Source organism: Chionomys nivalis, chromosome 7 (genome assembly GCF_950005125.1).
Source record: "Chionomys nivalis chromosome 7, mChiNiv1.1, whole genome shotgun sequence".
Classification (NCBI taxonomy): Eukaryota; Metazoa; Chordata; class Mammalia; order Rodentia; family Cricetidae; genus Chionomys; species Chionomys nivalis.
This window is the reverse complement of record NC_080092.1, coordinates 25,111,088-25,134,499: the sequence shown is the minus strand read 5'-3', so window position 1 is coordinate 25,134,499 and position 23,412 is coordinate 25,111,088. Positions and strand designations below refer to the sequence as shown.

Below are 23,412 nucleotides of genomic sequence, written 5' to 3'. Positions count from 1 at the left end.
GAGACAGGACCATGTTCCTCCCCTTATGTCAGGTGGTGTGAGGTAAACTAGCATGGGGAACAAGTTACCAAAAGGGAGAGGTTGTGTTCTAACTGTTAGAAGCCTTCCTTAGACACCAAGATACATGATTGTTATAAACATGCAAAGGGCCTAGGTCAGTCCCATTCAGGCTCCCTAACTATTGGCTCATCATTCATGAGTTCTGGCGAGCTCAGGCCAGCTGTCTCTGTGGGTTCCCCCGTCATGACCCCCTGGCTCATATAATCCCAGATTCAGAGATCCACAGATAAGCACTGCACTGAGCTCTGAGAATCTTGACCAAGTTTTTATTACAATTTATAAAGAATCAAATACTCAGAGATCAGCTCAGATTGACTACTATTTATTTATTAGGTATATAAAATAACAATCAGTTTGTACATTTCTAATTGGGGCCTTCTATGGGTTTCTCTAGTTTCTCTCAAAATGTGATGTTTTTTATCATTTATTCCAGAAATATAGTCATAGGCATCATAGGCATCATAGGCTAGCCTCAAACTTACAATAAGGTCAGAGGTGTCCTTGAACTTCTGACCTTCCTTCCACTAATATGCTAATGCCAGGATTACTTGTAGTTATCACTATCCCACATTTCATGCAGTATAGGAAATGTAATTCAGTGTTTTGTGCATGCTAGGCAAGTACTCTGCCAACTGAGCTACATTCCTAGAGCTTTTTTTATTTTGGTTTGAATGGTCCATGGAGAGGTATAGATAGAATAAGTATGTGTTGCTGAACTTATTTAGATATTGAATTTTTATTTTTATGTATGTGTGCATACATATACATATGTTCATATATATGTATGTTGATCATTTTGTATCTGAGAAATGCTATTTTGTGTGCAGTACCGGGATTTTCTTTCTTTGTAATATTTCTTCAAATTGCTCATAGTCTGTTATAGTACATTTCTTTTTTTTTTTTTTTTTTTTTTTTGGTTTTTCGAGACAGGGTTTCTCTGTAGCTTTGGTGCCCTTCCCGGAACTAGTTCTTGTAGACCAGGCTGGCCTCGAACTCCCAGAGATCCGCCTGCCTCTGCCTCCCGAGTGCTGGGATTAAAGGCGTGGGCCACCACCGCCTGGCTGTTATAGTACATTTCTAATGCACAAAATTATGCAAGTGTGGTCATGCAGGAAGCTAAAATATTAGGTAGAAAGAGGATATATTTTTTTCTTGGAAGTTCTAGAAATAATATAACAATAATATCATATTGTTAAGAATGAGAGTTTAGATTTGTTATTAACAAAGAAAACAAGTAGCCGCCAAAGGAAGAGATGGACATAGATAGTTGCCAGATATATATTCTCACGCTGTCCAAGAGAAGGAAATTATCTCTGTAGGGGAGTTCTGATGCTTGATTTGTAGTCAAAATGTTAAATAAATGCTCATATACTTCCTGAAGTCATCACCATTTTCATGTCCTCGACTTCTTTTCTCTTGCTGTATCCACAGAAACATTGACAAGTGTAATTTTAAGCTGCACATAGATCTTGTTGGCCCAATTCTTAGAGGAGTGAATTAAGGAGAGATTTCATTTCATGTAGACAGTCACACATAGAGTCACCTGAATGTATTTGGGTGGACTTCACCATATGTAGACATTAACATATATAGCCATCTGAGTATATTAAAGGTGACATTTACCACATAGAGATACTAACATATATAGTCTTCTGAATGTATGAAGTGTGATCCTCATTACACACACACACACACACACTCACTTACATATTTATTTGAATCCATACAGTTCCAGAACTTGGGCATTTTAAAGGTGACTTGGCCTTGCATCATCCTCTAAAGATCAGATTCATCAGTGAAATAGCTGTGAATGCTTAACTTATTACAATTTGTAGATTTTGGATAGATTTAGTTGTCACTGTTTGTTTGTTTTTATTGTTTTTGTTTTTAACTATTAAAATAGCAAAGGGAGTTCTCTCACTATTAATTGGTTACCCATGGGACAATTTTTTAATACAGGGAAGTCTATAGTCAGCAGAGTCAATGAAAATCAAAAAGAGAATCCAGGAAATGCCCTAATATTTGAATTTTCTTTCAGAGCTTTGTAGGAATCCTTCTGTGAACCATAGAAATAATAAATGCTGAGCCCATTGGAACATAATCTCAATCAGCAAGATGCCACTGCTTTCCAGATTTCCTCACAGGCTCTGCTAATTTCATGCCAAAACTAGCAATGAATTTCTTCCTTTTAATCTCCCCTAATGCCTTAGTTAATTATTGTCATTGTTCTGACTCTCCATTTCTCAACTGAACCAGTCAGAGGAGGCTGGATATCTGCAGGACTTAATCTAGGACCACAAATGTCCCTACTCCATCTGAAAAGGCAAAAATAAGACAAAAAGAATAAAAGGAACTACTAAAAATTTCCTGGCAACCCCTTAATCTACTGGATTGCTGACTGGACATAGACCGGAATGAGGGATACGAAGGGTCTGGAAGATTTCTCAAGTTGATTGTCACAGGAAAGCTGGCTGAGGGGAGGAGGAAGCAGGAAGACAGTTACCTGGCATCTCAGTGAGCCATAGGATGGTGGTGTTTCTCCCCTGGCTGTCCATTATTCTATGGTAAGAATTTTTCTGATTTTCTTCCATTTTATCTTAGAGGAAAGGGTATATGGACTGGGTGAATTTTAAATTGCACAGTGAATGTAAATAGGAGTGGTGTGTCTGGTATCTAGGATGGGGTAAACCAGCACCCATGAAACAATGTATTTTCTCTGAGGCCAAGTATGAGAATTTTTTACTCTCCACTGTCAGGCTAGAAAGTGCAAAAGCTCAAGTTGAAGATGAAGGCAATTTCTACTCGGAAAATGTCAGTCGGATTCTTGACAACTTGCTGGAAGGCTATGACAACCGTCTGCGACCAGGATTTGGAGGTAAGACACTGCATTGCAGTTAGATGAAATACTTGAACTTTTATTCCATTCCACTTTTGTAACCCTTCTGAGGATTCAGAAGGAAGGCAGTGGTAGGGAGGGTATGAAGAGTTCATGTGTGCATTGCTACCCCTTTCTCACTCCTTCCTCAGTCAGTGACCTTATGTAAGTTATTTGAATGTTATAATCCTCACTGTCCTCAACAGAGGTATTTGTTTTTATGGACCTCATTGACTCACAGGGTTATGGAAACGTAGAAAGAGTTTATCCAGGTGTGCTACTTTTCTGGTTATTTGTCCTTTGAAAGCAATCAATACCGATGTTTTTTGTTGAACATCATTAGTAGCAGTATTAACTATTAATAGGGGACACTGATTTTGACATCTTCCATCCCTTAAGACTTTCCTAATGTGAATGAATGACCTTAAAATAATTGTAGATTTTCAAAGCTTAAAAACTGAAGGCTGTCCTTTAACTTTCAGATATGTGAAAGGTTGTGTGGAGTCACTAAAGTCTAGCAACAACACATGTTAATAGCCTTAACCTTCTTGACTTTTGGTAGGTGCTGTCACAGAAGTCAAAACAGATATCTATGTGACCAGCTTTGGGCCTGTGTCAGATGTGGAGATGGTGAGTACATTGGGTACTCATATTTAGGAAGGAGAACTACAACTTAAGACTAATGATTACAGGTATTGTCATTCATCTCAGCACACACGGTGCATATTTTCATTGTGAAGGCATACAAACTAGAGCAAATGGTTGACTCTGCTTGGACTCTTGAAGATGAGTTAGTTTTTAATATTAAAGTCTCTTTTTCATTCACTTATTATACAATGAATAGTCCTACAAAGAGGAGAGTTTCTCCATTTCTGTGAGGTCCTAGAAAAATTATTCTTTTTATTTTAAAAGTTCTTGCTATGTAAGAGTAGACTGATAAGGAAGACGCCGATGTATACATATCATTTGTTATGTACCATCACCAGTGCAGTTTATCCAGTGAAAGAATCACTTGGATAGGTTCATGCTTTCCACCTTGTCCATTGCGGATGCATCAGTGGGAGTTCTGGAGACTCTGTTCCAGGTACAGATGGCTGTAGGATTCGTAAGAGGGTATTTATGGAAAGTGGCAAGGAAAGCCCGGAGTTGTCTTTTGAACAAAGTGTATCATATGCCTTCCTGGTTTTCCAATGGTATTTATTCTCACAAAGCTAAAATACAAGCAACAAGACAGAAACTGTCATAAATGTCTTCAAAGAACGATGCCATTATCTTTTCTTGGGAAAATTGTAATTATGTATAAAAGTTGCTGGTGACTTCTTGTCCTACTTTAGAACTGATATGAAAAGAATAAAGAAATGTGAATAAAAAGCAAAGGAAAAAGGAGCTAGAGAAACAGGACAAAAGGGAGGAAGTGGGAGGAAGAGAAAAGGGAAGAAAAGAAGGAAGATACAGATGGGGGCAGAGAGTGGTCAAGAGATCTTATCAAGAAATAAAAATCATAAGACTTGAAAAAGGAGAGTCAGTACTGGATACTTGTTATTTTAGCATATTTTTTTTCCTTCAAGTTCTGCTCAGTTTCCAGAAACCAATTATAAACACTTGGAACTACAGCACTCTAGTCTGGGTTTACTTTATTTTCATTTTGTCCATGTGTCTCTTCTTAGAGTTCTTTTGTGTACTAGAATCTTTACGTTGCATGGCTTGTGATTGTATAGATATATTCTGCATGCAAATTTGTTTTTAAAATTTAATCACTATAGAAATAAGCATCATAAAGTGGGAAGAAATTATTGGCAATGCTTCAACATAGTAGCAAGGTATTTGTTGTTGACTTCTGTGATAGCCTCATAATTTTCTTTTCAAAATTAACATTATCCTGTGAAGCCATGGTTTAAAAATCAAAATTGTGGAATTTACATTAAATATTCTATTTTCTGTTTAAAATAATCTTGCTTTCATTTGCCTGTATATTCTCTGAGAACAACATCAGAAATCCATGGTACGCAGTCTTAATTTACTAATCAATAAAGGTTTGTATTGTTGGGATTGTACTGCATGGGAGTATTGTCCTCTGAACCGACTGTAAAGGTGAGTGAGATGCTGGAAGAATCAGCAAACTAGCTTAAGGGAAGGTAGGACATCCAAGCAAGAAACCTGAACTATAAATATTTTCATGTGTTTTTCTTTCAAGTTAAGGAGGATTACAGAGAAAAGATCGAGATTGAAAAGTTGGCTGACTAGGTAGATATGGAGGAAAAATGTTGAGCAGATTAAGAATCAAGAAGGAGTTTGGCCCAGTATATCTTTGTTTTATAATATTACAAACCTTGCAAGTTTGAGAAAAATAAGGCATCATCCAAAGTTGTTTAGTATTAAAAGTCCTTTAATGATTATAATCAAATACCATTAATTCTAAAAATCATTATTGATTATCAAATTATTCAGCTTCATTAAGAAGTTATTGGTATAAACTTTGCTTTCTTGATTAAATTTAGAATTACATATAAATAATGAATAAACTGTTTCACAAGACATGCTCCACTTTGTGCAAATGTTTGTTTTTTTCTCTTAGGAGTATACAATGGATGTTTTCTTCCGCCAGACTTGGACGGATGAGAGGTTGAAGTTTAGGGGTCCTGCTGAGATTCTGAGCTTAAATAACTTGATGGTCAGTAAGATCTGGACGCCTGACACTTTTTTCAGGAATGGGAAAAAGTCAATTGCTCACAACATGACCACCCCTAACAAGCTCTTCCGATTAATGCAGAATGGAACAATTCTGTACACCATGAGGTGAGTTGTCCATTTATTTCTGTTGCCTTGAGGATGCATCCTCCATAGTAACCAGATGTACATATTTCAATGTCTCCAGGCTTACTATCAATGCTGATTGTCCCATGAGGCTGGTTAACTTCCCTATGGATGGACACGCTTGCCCACTCAAGTTTGGAAGCTGTAAGTTACACAAAGTTTCTGCAAGTCAAATAGGTAACTAGAAATATGTACTCATTTAGCTTTAGCTGAAGGCTAGGAAAAAGAAAAAAATATATTTTTAAAGAACTCTCTGTGAGTTCAGGAGTATGCTTTCTGTCAATATTAGAAGTTTCCATTAATGAGATGTTTAAAAAACTAAAAAATGTGTTTCTTTCTCCACATATAAGGCAGGTAATGTTTGTTTTTAATGAAAAAAGTTAACCAGTTATATTTAGTGTTTTGTGTCATTTGTTTAAAATATACAGATGCTTACCCAAAAAGTGAAATCATATACACATGGAAAAAAGGGCCGCTTTACTCAGTAGAAGTCCCAAAGGAATCCTCCAGCCTCCTCCAGTATGATTTGATTGGGCAAACAGTTTCTAGTGAAACAATTAAATCTAACACAGGTAAGAATGCTTTTAAAAATCATGTAGTACAACTCCAGTGTGTATTTTCAAAATATCTAGTATTTTATCTCATTAATATTAGATGTAACAGACTTAATTTACTATTTTGAAGTGATAGCTTCAAAATTGTTTGCAACTGGGCAAATAGGGATAATTGTGTAGTCTTGGAGTGATTTTTCTTTGTGTGAATAAATGACATAAGGTTTGCCGACAAACTGATACTTCTCTTTGCATTTGATCAAGTAGTACTTTTACATATTTTTAAATCATGACTTTGCTTGTTTTCTTCCAGACAATGTTAACTTAAACACTTGAGAGTTTTATATCCACAGCATTCATTTTTCTGTCGACAACAACCCTACTAATGAGCATGTCTTCCAACAGGTGAATACTTAATCATGACAGTCTACTTCCACTTACAAAGGAAGATGGGCTACTTCATGATCCAGATATACACTCCATGCATTATGACGGTCATTCTCTCTCAGGTGTCCTTCTGGATTAATAAGGAGTCGGTCCCAGCAAGAACTGTCTTTGGTAGGTCTCACCGTTTGCGTTCTATTTTCGTTCAGTTTCCACTTCAATGCCTGTGCGTTTGTGGTGAATATTGACAACTGTGTGTTCTCTCAGTACACGGAAGAAACAGAGTCACATATGTCGTAGAGACATATGTCACATAAAATGACTTTCGTCTTTTTGTAAGTCGTGTGCCGAAGTAGCAAAATATTGTCCCTTCAGCAATTCTGGCTCTTTTCTATAACTTAAGTGTGTCTCAGTTGGCAGTGCTCAGCACGAAGGAGAAGCCTGACTAGAAGGTGGTGGCACATGTTTTAATCCTAGTACTTGGAAGGTAGAGGATCTCTGCGAGTTTCAGGCCTGGTTTTAGAGTTTTACAGTTTTACTGAGTTCCAAGACAGGCAGAGCTGTTACACAGAGAAAGCCAGTTTTTAAAAAAAAAGAGAGAGAGAGAGGGAGGGAAGGAGGGAGGGAGGGAGGGAAGGAAGAGAGAGAGAGAGAGAGAGAGAGAGAGAGAGAGAGAGAGAGAGAGAGAGAGAGAGAGAGAGAGAGAAGAAAGAACCTAATGCATGCATCCAGGAAAATTGATTAATATAGTAAATCCACTAGTATCTCACTTTCAGTGGGCTGAATAAAGCGAAGTTGCTACTCAAGATTCCAAAGTAGCAGTGGTACACGCTTTTTTAATCCGAGCACCCAGCACTCAGGGGGCAGAAGCAGGCAGAGCTCTGTGAGTTCTAGACCAGCCTGGTCTACAGTGCGAGTTCCAGGACAGGCTCCAAAGCTATGGAGAAACTGTGTCTGGAAAACACTCCTCCCCCTCTTAAAAAAAATCGCTAGGGGGTGGCCAATGAGGGAGTCTTCTTATTAACCAGCCCTTAGTTTGGATCTTCTTACAGGATTCCTGATGCTAAATACCGCTCTTCTCTTTTCTCATTGCAGGAATCACCACTGTTTTAACCATGACCACCTTAAGCATCAGTGCCCGGCACTCCCTGCCCAAAGTGTCCTATGCAACCGCCATGGATTGGTTCATAGCCGTGTGTTTTGCTTTTGTCTTTTCTGCTCTCATTGAGTTCGCAGCTGTCAACTACTTCACCAATCTCCAGTCACAGAAGGCCGAAAGGAAGGCACAGACTCCAGCTCCTCCCCCTGTGGCTATATCAAAAGCCACTGAACCACGGGAAGCTGAGATTGTCGTGGTAATTGTTCCCTCTTCTATTACTGTTACCCAGCAGATAGAGGAAGCGAGCTCAATCAGTGACAGCATACAAACAGTCCGAAATAGTATTTGTTGAACATTAATTATATAACTAGAGTTGCGCCCCGCTTCCCAGGGTGAAGCTGAAGAAAAGCCTCCGTTGATCTTTGCTCTAAAGTTTTGATATTCTTTCATCATCCTTACTTGTGCTGGCAGACTCTAGGCTCTCAAAGGAGACTAGAAAATTCTGCTTAGCCTTTAGAAGTTTCCTTTGAACAGACTCCCTTATAGTGACTAGGGAAAATAAAGTTTTTTTTTTTTTTTTTTTTTAAAGGTTCTAATGAGGCTCCCAGATATTGAGGGAAATAAAACAACTCCTGCAGCATGAGTGGTTTTGGGAGTAAAGTCTAGGGACCCCGTTATTTTGTCAGGGGAGAAGGTAAATAGTGACTATAGGCTCTCTGAATGAAGGTATGACCCATATATCTGATTTCCATGATCACATTCTCATGAGTGTATCATGTACATGCGTGTCAGTGAGCTCATGTTCAAAGGCTTATTATTTACTGAGAAATGCTCATAAACTTTCTTTAAATGTGCTATATGCAAGCCCTTGTCTCTAAAGTTTATTGGAATCAGAGGTAAATGATATATCCCTATTTAAAGGGTCACAAACATACTTCCCAATTTTATTCTCATTTGTGAATAAGTTTTTACCCTCTTTTTAAAATAGATTAGAAAATTGATTGACAAGCATACATTTTTCTTTTAATACAAACCTCAGAGAGCAGTCCTTGGCTAAGAAGTATCCTATTCTGTAAATTTGATTAATACAAATATTCTGAACATATAATCATTATTGTTTAAGTCTACTGAATATTTTCTAACCAAAACCATATGTAATGTGCTAATTCCCTCATTTAGTGGAGATATGTAAAAGCTTTTTATTTACTATTATTAATATATATTGGGAAAAAGAATAAAAGAAAGAAAACAGTGCAAAGGGAATAAAAGGAGAAAATACCACCAATTGATCCATTCCTAATTTCCTGCTTTTACAAATAGGAAAGTCCCGTCTCAGAGGTCATGCTGAGCAGGCATTCTTAAGTATCATGGTCTTTACCAGAAATATGACCTGGTGGAAAAAAAATCAAGAATTGATTGTATAATTTCTGTTGTCTAAAATATTAGAGTCTAATACCATTCATCTCTAACAATGTCTGAGGGAAACAAAGGTACCTGAGCAGGTACTATTGGATAAAACTCATTTTAAAACAGATGACAGAATTTTCCAAAGTCTTTTTTTGACCTGGTGATATTTTCTGTGTATAATTATATGCAGAGAGAAAATCTATGAATGCAGATATACTAGGAAAGTATTTATAACAAAAATATTCTTTAGGCTTAGTCTGACATGCATACAAAACATTTTTCAGGCAAGTTAAGTTTTAATTATTTAAAAATATTTTTACTTGTGAAAAAATGAATTCTATTGTATGCATACACATAGAATCTACATTATCTAAAATTTATATTTGAATTTAGCATATGTCTTTAAAGAATTATTTATCAGAATTCAAAACTGTTTTAAAAGGGGTCAATGGAAAGGAAGAAGCTTAATTAATACACAGTGTGGAGCTTACATCTAGTCTTTACAGATAAAGTGGAACAAAGCTTGGTCATTTTCCCGAGTCATTTCCCCAGCTCCCATCTTGCTAAGTTTTTTTTTTTTTTTCAAGAGAAAATAGTAAAGTCTAAGTTTGAGAAATAGAGCAGGAAAGAAAGTTAAACTCATCAGAAATAGGATAAATAAAAAGCAATTAAAATTATTTTTAATATACTCATCAATTTAATGCTGGAGTAAATTGGGAGAAAATGGCAAATCCTTTTTATTTTTACATATAGACTAAAAGAGGCAGGGCACATAATTTCAAATCTTTGGAGAAGACTTAGAGCTATCATTAAAATAATATCAGGCTATTATTTTAAAGGTTTAAGCAATTAAATGGTAGAATGTCAGATCCCAGGTATTCATACATAAACTGTCTTCTGTAACGTTAAAACAGTAACATGATGAGTTGGTCCTATAGAAAGCTACACTTAAAAAATGCATTCAAATACCCTCAGAAAAATTTCTATAGCAACTTCCATTTGTCCTTATGAAAAGTTCTATTTTCCTGAAGCTTGCACTACTTAAAATATTTGAAAATAACAAGTAGGGTATATATATTTTTTTGTTTCTGAAAGACTAAAGTGTAAAAATAAAAAAAACTAACCAAATCAAAAATATACACTCTAAAAGTATCAAAAATAAATACATATGATTATGTAGAACATTTATATTTCATTTGTTCATGGTGAAACTCAGCAAGTGGCTTTATAGACTTGAGAAGAACAAACACAAATTGCACATTGGCTATTTATGTTATACAATGGTATATTATGATTGCAAGGTCAGTTTATTTTTCCCCAAATACCATGACATTTAAAAATGCCTATTCAGTTATAACCAGCACCTTATTTTAAGGAGCTGGCCATTGAAACTTCAGATTACTGTGGTGAAGTTGAAATACATTAATTGGCTTGCTTCCTTCTTACTTTAAAGGTCTAGGTCCTCTTCGTCATGCTCTTGAGTGCTCTCTATATCCACCACCTGTCTCCTCTACTAGCACATTTCCTGATATGGCACGTGTTCCTTACAAGAGATGTGACAGTTCTTGTGAATCTGCATGTAAAATCTGCATATAAAATTGACAGAAATTTCATTAGCAAGGGCATACAGTAACTATATATTAATTGCTTCTTTATGCATTCTTTGTTACCCACCTGATGAGGGACTTTGGTAAAATTTTCTTACCTTGAGTATATGTAAAGTTTTTTATACAGAATATGGAGTGTCATCATAAGGTCTTTCCTTGAAAGGAGCCTCTTGTGCAGCAAGAGAGAGCCAATGGGAGAAATGAGTCCATGAGCATTTGTGATGCTCGAGATCCAGGGACACCTGAAAATACCTATGTGAAAATGCCTCATTTTGGAGGAGTCTGCATTTTTAGAAGAGTGATTTCGAAGATGAAAAGAGAAAGACGATCTTGGCAAGGGTAAAAGCCCTAAGATAATTGCTAGGAACCTGGACACAGAGAGGAATATAAAATTATTCTTTCTGCCTTCCCTTTCAAGGTGAAGGTATATGCCATGCCCTGAACGCTATAGTCAACTATGTCCAGAGATGTGAAGGATGGAATGCCAATAGTTCCTTTTGGGTTCCAAATTTCCCTAAGATTTCTTTGAATTACAGCATTACTTCCCAGAAATAAGGGTTGAATTAAGATTACAAGATCTCGACTCTAAGAAGCAGAAAGCCCTAGGTTTCCCTTCCCCATGATTGTTCCATCCTATAAATTATGGGGAGACAGCAGTGGATTAGGTGAAATGTCATTTGTTAACATTTTGCCACGCAGTTTATCAAATCCCCACCCAGTTTTTCAGTCTGTACCATTCAAACAACAGCCTAGATTCCTTAATAGCACTGGTGCACGAGATGGATGCCAACAGAGATTTCTCAGAGGACCTTCTGGAATCCTCTATGATATCAATAATACTTGGTCCAACACAAACTTTTTTTAAAAAAATTATCAGTACAGTTGTAATTTTGCCATGATATTAACATAATGTTCTTGAGCACAGTTTATAAATATTGTTTGTTTAGTGTTTTCTTTGTTTATTTTTGTTTTTTAAATTTTGTATTATTTTGATGAATTCATTGACCAGTTCTATAAATAATTGTTTTGTGCATTGAGGAATGGGACCTGATTAGATTATTTCTATTAAGAGATGTATTTGGGGCTTTGAAAGATCGCTCATTGGTTAAGAGCACTAGCTGCTCTTGCCGAGGATTCAGGCTTGGTTCCCAGCACTGACATGGTGGCTTATTATGACATGATGACTTATAACTACCTGTTATTCCAGTTCCAGGGGCATCAGTGTTGTTTTCTGGTCTCCTCAGCTACCAGGCACAGCATGCACATGGTGCCCAGACATATGCGCAGGCAGAAAACTCATAGAAATAAAATAAAAATTCAAAACTAAAAATAATTCTAAGAGATTGCATATTTTGGCCACCTTATTTAAAATACTAGGTTAAAACAAATTATTTCCTTAATGCCTTATCCCTACACCAAATAACTGAGTATGATCTTGAATGCTCTAACTAAGGCACCTTTGCAATATAATGTTACTTAAAACAAAGAGGTGGGCTAAAAATACCCAGAGCAGGATGGTACTCAGCAGCAGGGGAGCCCAGGAAAATTTCAAAACCACAGGTGTTCCACTCAAAACCCTGACAGCCCCAAGCTGAGCTCTCATCTGGACTCTGACAAAAGCCTATTCTACCATCAACCTGAGCTCCTTTACAATAGAGCAGGTGGGGTCTGACGCTAACCTGTAGCTGAAAGGGTTTGCAAAAATTGCTTTCTTTTCATTTCAGAAATGTAATGTTTTTTTTTTCTTCTAAATTGGCACCTACTATCTTCTGGCTGCCAATTCTTAACTGCCTATCCAGTGTACAATATTAAAGACAGAGCTCCTGTATTTTCTTTAGAATATTGCATTTGCTTCTACGAGAACCCCCCTACACCACCCCTACCTCCACCTCCCATTTGTTACACCCTGTCCAGTCACTGCTGGCAGGGAACAAGCAAGATCCTAAAACAGCCATTCTCAAACTATTCTCCTAGTAGGCATTTGACAATATCTACATATTGTAACAAGTTGGGGTGAGTATGCTATTAGTACCTTGTAAAAAAGGGGTCCTCATATTGACCAATAATATAGATGACAGTCTTCATCCAGAAAATATTACCCAACCTAAAATGTTCATATTTCAGAGTTTGAGAAACCCTGAGTAATGCTGGCAGGATGCATAGGGTAAAAACTACTAAAAGTGAAATTTCTAGCACCTGAAAAGGGTTTAAGTGAATTTCCTTATTACATTTTATTTTTTAAGTATAAAATGAGTTTAATATGACATTAGAGGTATTTTCAATGATTAAATAAAATTATTCATGTCAGTTTCCTCATAGTGCTCATCAATTCCTGGAAAATATTTACATTTTTATTCATATGTTAATTAAACATAAGTTTTGAAAATGTACTATGTTCCATGTACTGGATAGGCACTCTTTTTTGTTGTTGTTTTGTTTTATAAGACAGGGTTTCAGTCTAACAGTCCTGGCTAATCTGGAACTCACTCTATAGATTAGGCTCCTTGAACTCCCAGAGATCCATCTACCACTGCCTTCCAAGTGCTGGGATTAAAGGTGTGTGCCACCACCACCTTGCTGTCAAGGCACACTTGCTTGAACATAATGTGTCATGTTTCATTAAGATGTCATGGCATAAAAGAAGATGAGACTAAATAGAAGTAGTTAATTCTAGAAAAAAAAAAAAGCTACAGGAGCTCTAAAGAGTCCAGAAAAGTGTATAAAGGTGTTATCATCATTGGTGATGGCAGTGATGTATGAGCTTTCTATCATATTTAAATGCATGACAACAGGGGAACATAATTCCCAGCAAAAAGGAAATTTAGTGCTAAGAATGGGCAGCTGACACATACTGCAGATAATTGAAAAGATAGAGCTAAGATTTGCTAAGCAAATATTTGTAAGCAACCACAGAGTATATTTTGTCCAAGTTCATATAAAAGAGGAAAATATGCATGAGGACAGGTGTAATAATACCTACATTGAAGATGAAAACTGAGGCTTAGTTAGAGTTGGAACCTTCGATATTGATGGTGCAGCTAAGTCATATCACAAGTAAGTAGTAGATGTGGGATTGTAACATGGGGTTAGGCTCCTGTCTCATCCCCTTAGATGTTCCACAGAGCTTGGTGCAGAAGTGATGAATGGGCTCCTAGTCCCAGGATAATGTTATTTTCCTAGTTCTCAATCTAAGCTGTTATCTCTCAACTAAGGTCACTGGGCAATCTCTGACAATTTGGAGATGATAAGATATTCAGAAAGAGCTTTTCTACTCCAAGTCATTAAAGATGATGGGAGGAAAAGGAATAACACTTTATAATTTTATGATGTATTATATTTTACAGTCATATTTTCAATCTTAATGAATGAGACAGATCTGACCTCCTTCTGCCTGAAATAGAAAGAAAGGCAAGTTTCAGGCAGGTAGTATGTGATGTTCAGATGAGTCTGGAAAGAAAGTCTCTGAGGATTTGTCCTTTTCCACTCCATCATGATCTTAGGAATTTTACTAGGGCAAAGGATTTTAGTGTTCACATGTACGGAAGAATGGCTTTTATGAATCTATGGATTTTTTGAGAATGAAATGGTGACATTTTATGCTCTCAGGTAGATGATAATTTAATAATATTTTAATGTGTAAAATAAAATTAGCTAATCAAATTGGAGACTGAGAAACATGGCATAAAACATTAAGGAAATAGTGCCAATTTTATCCCGTAAGATCTAGTGCATGATATATGAAGATAAAAATATTGTTGCTCTGATATAACACACAGTCTAATAACCACAGGGACTTAGTTCTTAATATTACTTAGTTTTAATAGATAATGCCACTCTTTTATGGCCAGAATCAGAAAATAGATCTTTACCTATTTTATATTCTCTTTTCCTTGTTTAGTTCTGTAAATTAATAAAAAAAGTCTTATCAAATTTATAAAAATGCCAACCTTAGTACCAGGCAAATAGATAAGGCAATCTTCATATGGAAATCACTGTAATTATATAAAATCAGATTCGCTTCTTTATTTTTATGAAGAAACAGATATTTCCATGGTTTCTGAAAATCCTAGTGGGCTTTGATTCTTTAAAATGACAGCTGTTATTAAGAGAATCAGAAACTTCCATGGTGAATCAAACAATGAAGATGAGAATAAAGAGAAAAATCAAATTAAATCAAAAAGATTGTTTAAGTTGATATTCCTGTAGCCCAAATGTCATCACACCAGCAGGCCACTGTTGTCTTGTGGATAAGCCAACACAGGAGAGGTGGCTGTCTCATTCCTTGGCTGCAGGGTTTCTGGCTTTAGCTACAGGAGTCTGCCCATGAGGAACATAGTATACCATTCTGCTAAGAAGTGATTTTTGTTGCCAGAGAAGAAACAAGGCCATTTTACAAGATTGAGGGGGAATGTTAAGCAAGTATTTGAAGGTAAAGAGCCAGTAAAACAACTTAGCCCCAAGGAAAGGGATTGTTATAATATGCAGACAGGAAACAGCAGGAAACAACAGAAACATGCCCGGACTCCAACAACATGGAAGGATTTAACATCAGACAGAGCCAAAGTCTCTGAACTAGGCTCAATAGTTTAGAGCAGAGAAAAAAATTGGTTGCTATGAGACAGCATGAAATTGGAGCTTTAGTAGAAGTACAATCATAAACAGCATGCCCCCACTTTTTTGATATCCACTTTCACTAATGTTTATTGATGCACTTAATATCTCATTTAAAACTCACATGTCTTATGGTTTTAGAAGGAATGGAAACTCAGGAATAGAGAACATGGAACAGCATTCAGGTTAGTGTGTGAATCATTTGAGATTATTTCAAAGGAAGAGAGACCAGTCGAGGAGAGTTCACTGGGACAGTAAAGGCTTTTTGTGCCCAACTACTAGACTTAAAGATATATATATCAGGATAAAAACATTCTCCCACTTGATTTAAAGTTTTTAAGCATTAGCCTTTGATATATATTGGTTTTAGGGACATTGGCTAATTCTTCTTTTCTTAAATTTCATCTGGTTCAGAGTCCTAAGTGTGAGAATATGAAGATTTAGGCTAGAACTTTTTAGAAGGCTGTTAACAGTGAACAAACTAAGATTTTCTTGTGGTAATTGTCCACATGTTTTAAATGGAATGCACCCCCCAGACACATGCATACATGTATGTATGAGCATGCACATGTGCACACACACACACGCGCGCGCACGAGAGAGACAGAGTCACAGAGAGAGAGAGACAAAGAGAGAGAGAAGAGACTTAATTATATGCATTTATTAGCTAAGAGGTGATGTGGGATTAATGTGTTTTATTACCATTGGTCAATAAAGAAGCTACTTTGGCCAATGACAGGACAGAAAATAACTAGGTAGAAAAACTAAACTGAATGCAGGGAGAAAAAAGGCAGAGTCAGGCAGATGTCATGTAGCCACACAAGAAGCAAAATGTGAGGTAACAAACCACAAGCCTTGTGGTAAAATATAAAATAATAAAAATGGGTAATATGGAAGACCTAGCTAGGGATATGCCTGAGCTATTGACCAAACAGTGTTGCAATTAATATTGTTTCTGTGTATTTGGTTCCAGGTGGCTAGGAAAAGAAAGCGCAGTCTCTTTTTATATAGAGGCTTAAATATAATTTTATGACTTGTACCAACTTTTCTTAATTGCATAATTCTCTATACAATAGCTCAAGCATACTTAATGTTTGGCATTTAATGTTGACATATTCAATTTTAGGATGTCAGATTGAAGCAAACTACTGTTTTTGATGTAGGATGGAGGGCAGTGGTAGAATACTTGCCTGGAACATATGAGATCTTGAGTATAATTCCCAGACAGCTCAAAACTGAAAAAGAAAATTTTAGCCACCTTCAGTTTTTGCTTAAAGGACTGATGTTTTGCTTAGTGGGTAGAGACATAGGCCACATGCACAAAGCCATGCATTTAAACTCTAGCACCAGAAACACACACACACACACTCACACACACACTCAGTAAAAGCTTTGTATGTAAGTGCTATAACTCTTAGAAAAATGATATAGTTAATATATGTGTGAGTGGTGACAGTCATGACTGTCTAAACAAGGGACTTCTGCTTTTTTGTTATGTTGACAATCTTTATTTTTCTTCCTCAGTATTCTGACTCCAAATACCACCTGAAGAAGAGGATCAGCTCCCTGACTTTGCCGATCGTTCCATCTTCTGAGGCCAGCAAAGTCCTCAGTAGAACGCCTATCTTACAGTCAACACCTGTCACTCCCCCACCACGCTCACCAGCTGTTGGGGGCTCTAGCAAAATAGATCAGTATTCTCGAATTCTCTTCCCAGTGGCATTTGCAGGATTCAACCTTGTGTACTGGATAGTTTACCTTTCCAAAGACACAATGGAAGTGAGCAGTACTGTTGAATAGTTTGTAGCCAGGATAACCTGGATGCAGCAGTTTCTCATTTTCCTCACTGACAGCAACACAAATTATTGAGATTTGTATAGATATTCTCATTTCAGATATGAAGTGAAAGCTGAATACCTGTAATACATAATGTGGAATAAGCATGTATGGGCCCAAAACAATGATGCTACTCTTCAAAATTGAATTAGAAGGCTACTGAAAATATGGCTTTTCTATACAATAAAATAATTAATAATATTAATATATACAGATAAGGTAGATTCAGGGTGAGTTTGCAAGCCTTTATTTTCCTTGGTCAATATTTTTAATTGTCACTCCGAATAACATTTTTCACAAGGCAGACAAACTCAAACATGCTAAAGCTTGCCTTAAATTTGTTTATTTTGGCTTGGTTTCTAGTCTAAATATTATTGGTACGTTTACTCAGCATGCTGGAGGCTTTTATGGATTTACAAGAACTTTCAGTGGCATTGGACAGCTTATATTGAGTTAGGCAGTTCTTTTTAACCTTGCTGTGTTCTGTTACCTCAATAAAATGTGGCATTATATACATATAAATAATACATAGTTTATAAATTATGTATGCATATGTACATAGCTTTAGTTTTGCTGCAATACTGTTGCTACTTCCCACTGAATTCACCTTTAAAAGAATATGTTTGCTACAACACCAGGAGGTTTTAGGAAGGTCACTCTGTGTATTATGACTGTATATTCTGATATGGTTACCACTCACTCATATGTTCAACTTTCCTGAATATAATACTAAATAAAATTATAACAAGCCTGCATCTTTGGTTCTGATTCATAAAGTTGGAGAGACAAGTTTTCTTAGGTACTGAGACACAAACTGGCTTTTTCTTGCCCAGTGTTAGTAACACCTTTTCTGATATACAGGCACTATGAGACAGCCAGGCTCAGTGAGCAGCTGAGAAGCCTTGAGTCATAGTCAAACAATTACTGCTTCCTTTTGCTTCTTCATAATCAACAGTAAAATCTAGATGGGCTGTCTCTTCTGTCTTTCCCCCAATTCTTGATGATCTGTAGTGATGAGGAGCGAGGCTGTGTCCCGCCACCTGGCTAGTTTTACCCGAAATAATTACACGGAAATTGTATTCTTTTGAACACTGTCTGGCCCATTGGTTTTAGCCTCTTGTTGGCTAGCTCTTACATATTGATCTAACCCATTTTTAATATTCTGTGTAGCACCACGAGCTGGCTTACCAGGAAAGATCTTAACCTGCGTCTGTCTGGAGTGGGAGAATCATGGCGACTTCTGACTTGGCTTCTTTCTCCCAGCATTCTGTTCTGTTTACTCCACCCACCTAAGGGTTGGCCTATCAAATGGGCCTAGGCAGTTTCTTTATTAATTAACCAATGAAAGCAACAGATTAGAAAGAAATCACTCCCACATCAATTATCCTTCTTTGTTTCTCTTGCATAAAATTACTCTAAGGAAAGAGCAATCAGGGGTAAGAGGGTGCATGCAATGCAGTCTTTTCAAACGGACTGAATCTCAGAACCCATCCACCTACCAAAAGAATACTTTGGTTATAATATCTTGTCATTTTTCATGAAAAACCCCAACTACAAATAAACAATTTCAATTTTAATTAAAATATATGGCTACTAAGGATAAAAAGAGCTATCTCTATCCAACTTACTATTTTATTTTTTTTTTAGCAATACTGTACTTTTCATTGTTTTTAATTGACCTATATATTTTTCTCTGCTGCCTTCCCTTCTTCCCCTCTCCTCTGATCCTCATGCTTCCAATTTACTCAGGAGATATTGTCCTTTTCTACTTCCAATGTTATCTACATCTTATCTAGATCTATGTATGTCTCTCTTAGTTGTCTCTTAGTTGTATATCTCTCTTTGTTGTCTAGTTTTTCTGGGTTGTGGTTTGTAGGTTGCTTTTTCTTTGTTGTATGTCTAAAAACCACTTATGAGTGAGTACATATTACATTTGTTTTTTGAGACAGGGATTTTCCTGTAGCTTTGGAGCCTATCCTGTTATTAGCTCTTGTAGACCAGGCTGACTTTAAACTCACAGAGATCCACCTGCCTCTCTGCCTCTGCCTCCCAAGTGCTGGGATTAAAGGTGAGTGCCACTGTTGCCCGGCCTTATTGCTTTGTTTTTTAATCAAGTATATTTATTTATTTATTTATTTATTTATTTATTTATTTATTTATTTATTTTTTTACTCTATTATTTTTTTTATTCTTTTTTAATAAAATTTCCAACTGCTCCCCGTTTCCCATTTCCCTCCCCCTCCTCCCACACATTGCCCCCTCCCTCCACTCCCCTCCCCCATCCCCACTCCTCTTCTCCTCCCCCCAGTCCATTCCCCCTCCCTCTCGATACTGAAGAGCAGTCCAAATTCCCTGCCCTACAGGAAGACCAAGGTCCTCCCACTTCCATCCAGGCCCAGGAAGGTGAGCATCCAAACAGGCTAAGCTCCCACAAAGCCAGTTCATGTATTAGGATCGAAACCTAGTGCCATTGTCCTTGGCTTCTCATCAGCCTTCATTGTCCGCCATGTTCAGAGAGTCCAGTTTCAACCCATGCTTATTCAGTCCCAGTCCAGCTGGCCTTGGTGAGCTCCCAATAGATCAGTTCCACTGTCACAGTGGGTGGGTGCATGCCTCGTGGTCCTGATTTCCTTGCTCATGTTCTCCCTCCTTCTGCTCCTCATTTGGACCTTAAGAGCTCAGACCTTTGCTCCAAATTGGGTCTCTGTCTCTACCTCGATCCATCGCCAGATGAAAGTTCCTGTGCCATTCTCCTTGGCCTCTCGTCAGCTCTCATTGTCCGCCACATTCAGAGAGTCTGGTTTTATCCCATGTTTTTTCAGTAGCAGTCCAGCTGGTCTTGGTGAGCTCCCAATAGATCGGCCCCACTGTCTCAGTGGTTGGGTGCACCCCTCATGGTCCTGACTTTCTTGTTCATGTTCTCTCTCCTTCTGCTCCTCATTATAACCTTGGGAGCTCAGTCCGGTGCTCCAGTGTGGATCTCTGGCTCTATCTCCATCCATCGCTAGATGAAGGTTCTATGGCGATATGCAAGATATTCATCAGTATGATTATAGGATAGGTTCATTTCAGGTTCCCTATCCTCAGGTGCCCCAATGAACTAACTGGGGACATTGCCCTGGGCATCTGGTAGCCATTCCAAGTTCAAGTCTTTTGCCAACCCTTAGGTGGCTCCCTTACCTAAGGTATGAGTTTCCCTGCTCCCCATCCAACCTTCCTTTATCCCCAATCACCCCGATTCCCCCAGTTCCCCTCATCCTCTCCTTCACACATTTCTCTCCCCATCACCCCTCATCCCCATCCCACCCCACCCCCAAGATTCCAATTTTTTGCCCATTAGTCATGTCTATTTCCCATAGCTGGGAGGATATCTATATGTTTTTCCTTGGGTTTACCCTCTTGTTTAGCTTCTTTAGGATCACAAATTATAGACTCAGTGGCCCCTATCCATGGCTAGAAACCAATTATGAGTGAGTACATCCCATGTTCTTCTTTTTGGGTCTGGGTTACCTCACTCAGGATCGTATTTTCTATTTCCATCCATTTGCATGCAAAATTCGAGAAGTCATTGTTTTTTACCGCAGAGTAGTACTCTAATGTGTATATATTCCACACTTTCTTCATCCATTCTTCCATTGAAGGGCATCTAGGTTGCTTCCAGGTTCTGGCTATTACAAATAATGCTGCTATGAACATAGTTGGACAAATGCTTTTGTCATATGATAGGGCATCTCTTGGGTATATTCCCAAGAGTGCTATTGCTGGGTCCAGGGGTAGGTTGATCCCAATTTTTCTGAGAAACCGCCACACTGATTTCCAAAGTGGTTGCACAAGTTTGCAGTCCCACCAGCAATGGATGAGGGTACCCCTTTCTCCACAACCTCTCCAGCAAAGGCTATCCTTGGTGTTTTTGATTTTAGCCATTCTGACAGGTGTAAGATGATATCTCAAAGTTGTTTTGATTTGCATTTCTCTGATCGCTAAGGAGGTTGAGCATGACCTTAAGTATCTTTTGGCCATTTTAACTTCTTCTGTTGAGAATTCTCTGTTCAGTTCAGTGCCCCATTTTTTAATTGGGTTAATTATCCTTTTAAAGTCTAGTTTCTTGAGTTCTTTATATATTTTGGAGATCAGACCTTTGTCTGTTGCGGGGTTGGTGAAGATCTTCTCCCAGTCATTAGGCTGCCTTTTTGTCTTAATGACAGTGTCCTTTGCTTTACAGACGCTTCTCAGTTTCAGGAGGTCCCATTTATTCAATGTTGCCCTTAATGTCTGTGCTGCTGGGGTTATACATAGGAAGCGATCTCCTGTGCCCATATGTTGTAGGGTACTTCCCATTTTCTCTTCTATCAGGTTCAGTGTGTTCAGATTAATATTGAGGTCTTTGATCCATTTGGACTTGAGTTTTGTGCATGGTGATAGATATGGGTCTATTTTCATTCTTCTACAGGTTGACATCTAATTGTGCCAGCACCATTTGTTGAAGATGCTTTCTTTCTTCCATTGTATACTTTTAGCTCCTTTATTGAAAATCAGTTGTTCATAGGTTTGTGGGTTAAAATCTGGGTCTTCTATACGATTCCATTGGTCGACTTCTCTGTTTTTATGCCAGTACCACGCTGTTTTCATTACTGTAGCTCTGTAATAGAGTTTGAAGTCAGGGATGGTAATGCCTCCAGAAGTTCCTTTATTGTATAAGATTGTTTTGGCTATCCTGGGTTTTTTGTTTCTCCATATAAAGTTGATTATTGTCCTTTCAAGATCTGTGAAGAATTTTGATGGGATTTTAATGGGGATTGCATTGAATCTATAAATTGCCCTTGGTAGAATTGCCATTTTTACTATGTTGATTCTCCCAATCCAAGAGCAAGGGAGATCCTTCCATTTTCTGGTATCCTCTTCAATTTCTTTCTTCAATGCCTTAAAGTTTTTGTCAAATAGATCTTTCACTTCCTTGGTTAGAGTTACCCCAAGATATTTTATGCTGTTTGTGGCTATCGTGAAAGGTGATGATTCTCTTATTTCTCTCTCTGCTTCCATATCCTTTGTGTATAAGAGGGCGACTGATTTTTTGGAGTTGATCTTGTATCCTGCCACATTACTAAAGGTGTTTATCAGCTGTAGGAGTTCTTTGGAGGAGTTTTTGGGGTCGCTCATGTACACTATCATATCATCTGCAAATAATGCAAGTTTAACTTCTTCCTTTCCAATTTGAATCCCCTTTATCCCCTTATGTTGTCTTATTGCTATTGCTAAAACTTCGAGAACTATATTGAAGAGGTATGGAGAGAGTGGACAGCCTTGGCGTGTTCCTGATTTTAGTGGGATGGCTTTAAGTTTCTCTCCATTTAATTTGATATTAGCTGTCGGCTTGCTGTATATAGCTTTAATTATATTTAGGTATGACCCTTGTATCCCTAATCTCTCCAAGACTTTTATCATAAAGGGATGTTGAATTTTGTCAAATGCTTTTTCAGCATCTAATGAAACGATCATATGGTTTTTTTCTTTCAGTTTATTTATATGATGGATTACATTGATAGATTTGCGTATGTTAAACCAGCCCTGCATCTCTGGTATGAAGCCTACTTGATCATAATGGATAATTTTTCTAATGTGTTCTTGGATTCGGTTTGCCAGAATTTTGTTGAGGATTTTTGCGTCGATGTTCATGAGTGAGATTGGCCTGTAATTCTCTTTCTTGGTTGGGTCTTTGTGTGGTTTTGGTATCAGAGTTACTGTAGCTTCATAAAAGGAATTTGGCAATGACTCTTCTGTTTCTATATTGTGAAATACATTAAGGAGAATAGGTATTAGGTCTTCTTGGAAGTTCTGGTAGAATTCCGCATTGAAACCATCTGGTCCTGGACTTTTTTTGGAAGGGAGGTTTTTGATAACAGCTTCTAATTCTTCACGACTAACAGGTCTATTTAGGTTGTTCACCTGGTCCTGGTTAAACTTTGGTATATGGTATTTATCTAAAAAAGCGTCCATTTCTTTTACATTTTCCAGTTTTGTGGCATACAGGCTTTTGTAGTAAGATCTAATGATTTTCTGAATTTCCTCTGTGTCTGTGGTTATGTCCCCCTTTTCATTTCTGATCTTATTAATTTGCAAATTCTCTCTCTGCCGTTTGATTAGTTTGGATAGGGGTTTATCAATCTTGTT

General features: G+C 37.5%; 1 protein-coding gene across 1 annotated transcript; it reads left to right on the top strand.

The window, feature by feature from the left end:
- Positions 1-2,292: 2,292 nt before the first annotated feature.
- Gabra6 (gamma-aminobutyric acid type A receptor subunit alpha6) lies at positions 2,293-17,992 on the top strand. Its single transcript, XM_057774532.1, has 9 exons — positions 2,293-2,624; positions 2,817-2,935; positions 3,498-3,565; positions 5,511-5,731; positions 5,811-5,893; positions 6,178-6,321; positions 6,706-6,858; positions 7,780-8,039; positions 16,933-17,992. The coding sequence occupies exons 1-9, from the start codon at positions 2,587-2,589 to the stop codon at positions 17,206-17,208; spliced, it is 1,362 nt and encodes a 453-aa protein (XP_057630515.1). The 5' UTR covers positions 2,293-2,586; the 3' UTR covers positions 17,209-17,992.
- The last annotated feature ends 5,420 nt before the right edge of the window (positions 17,993-23,412 follow it).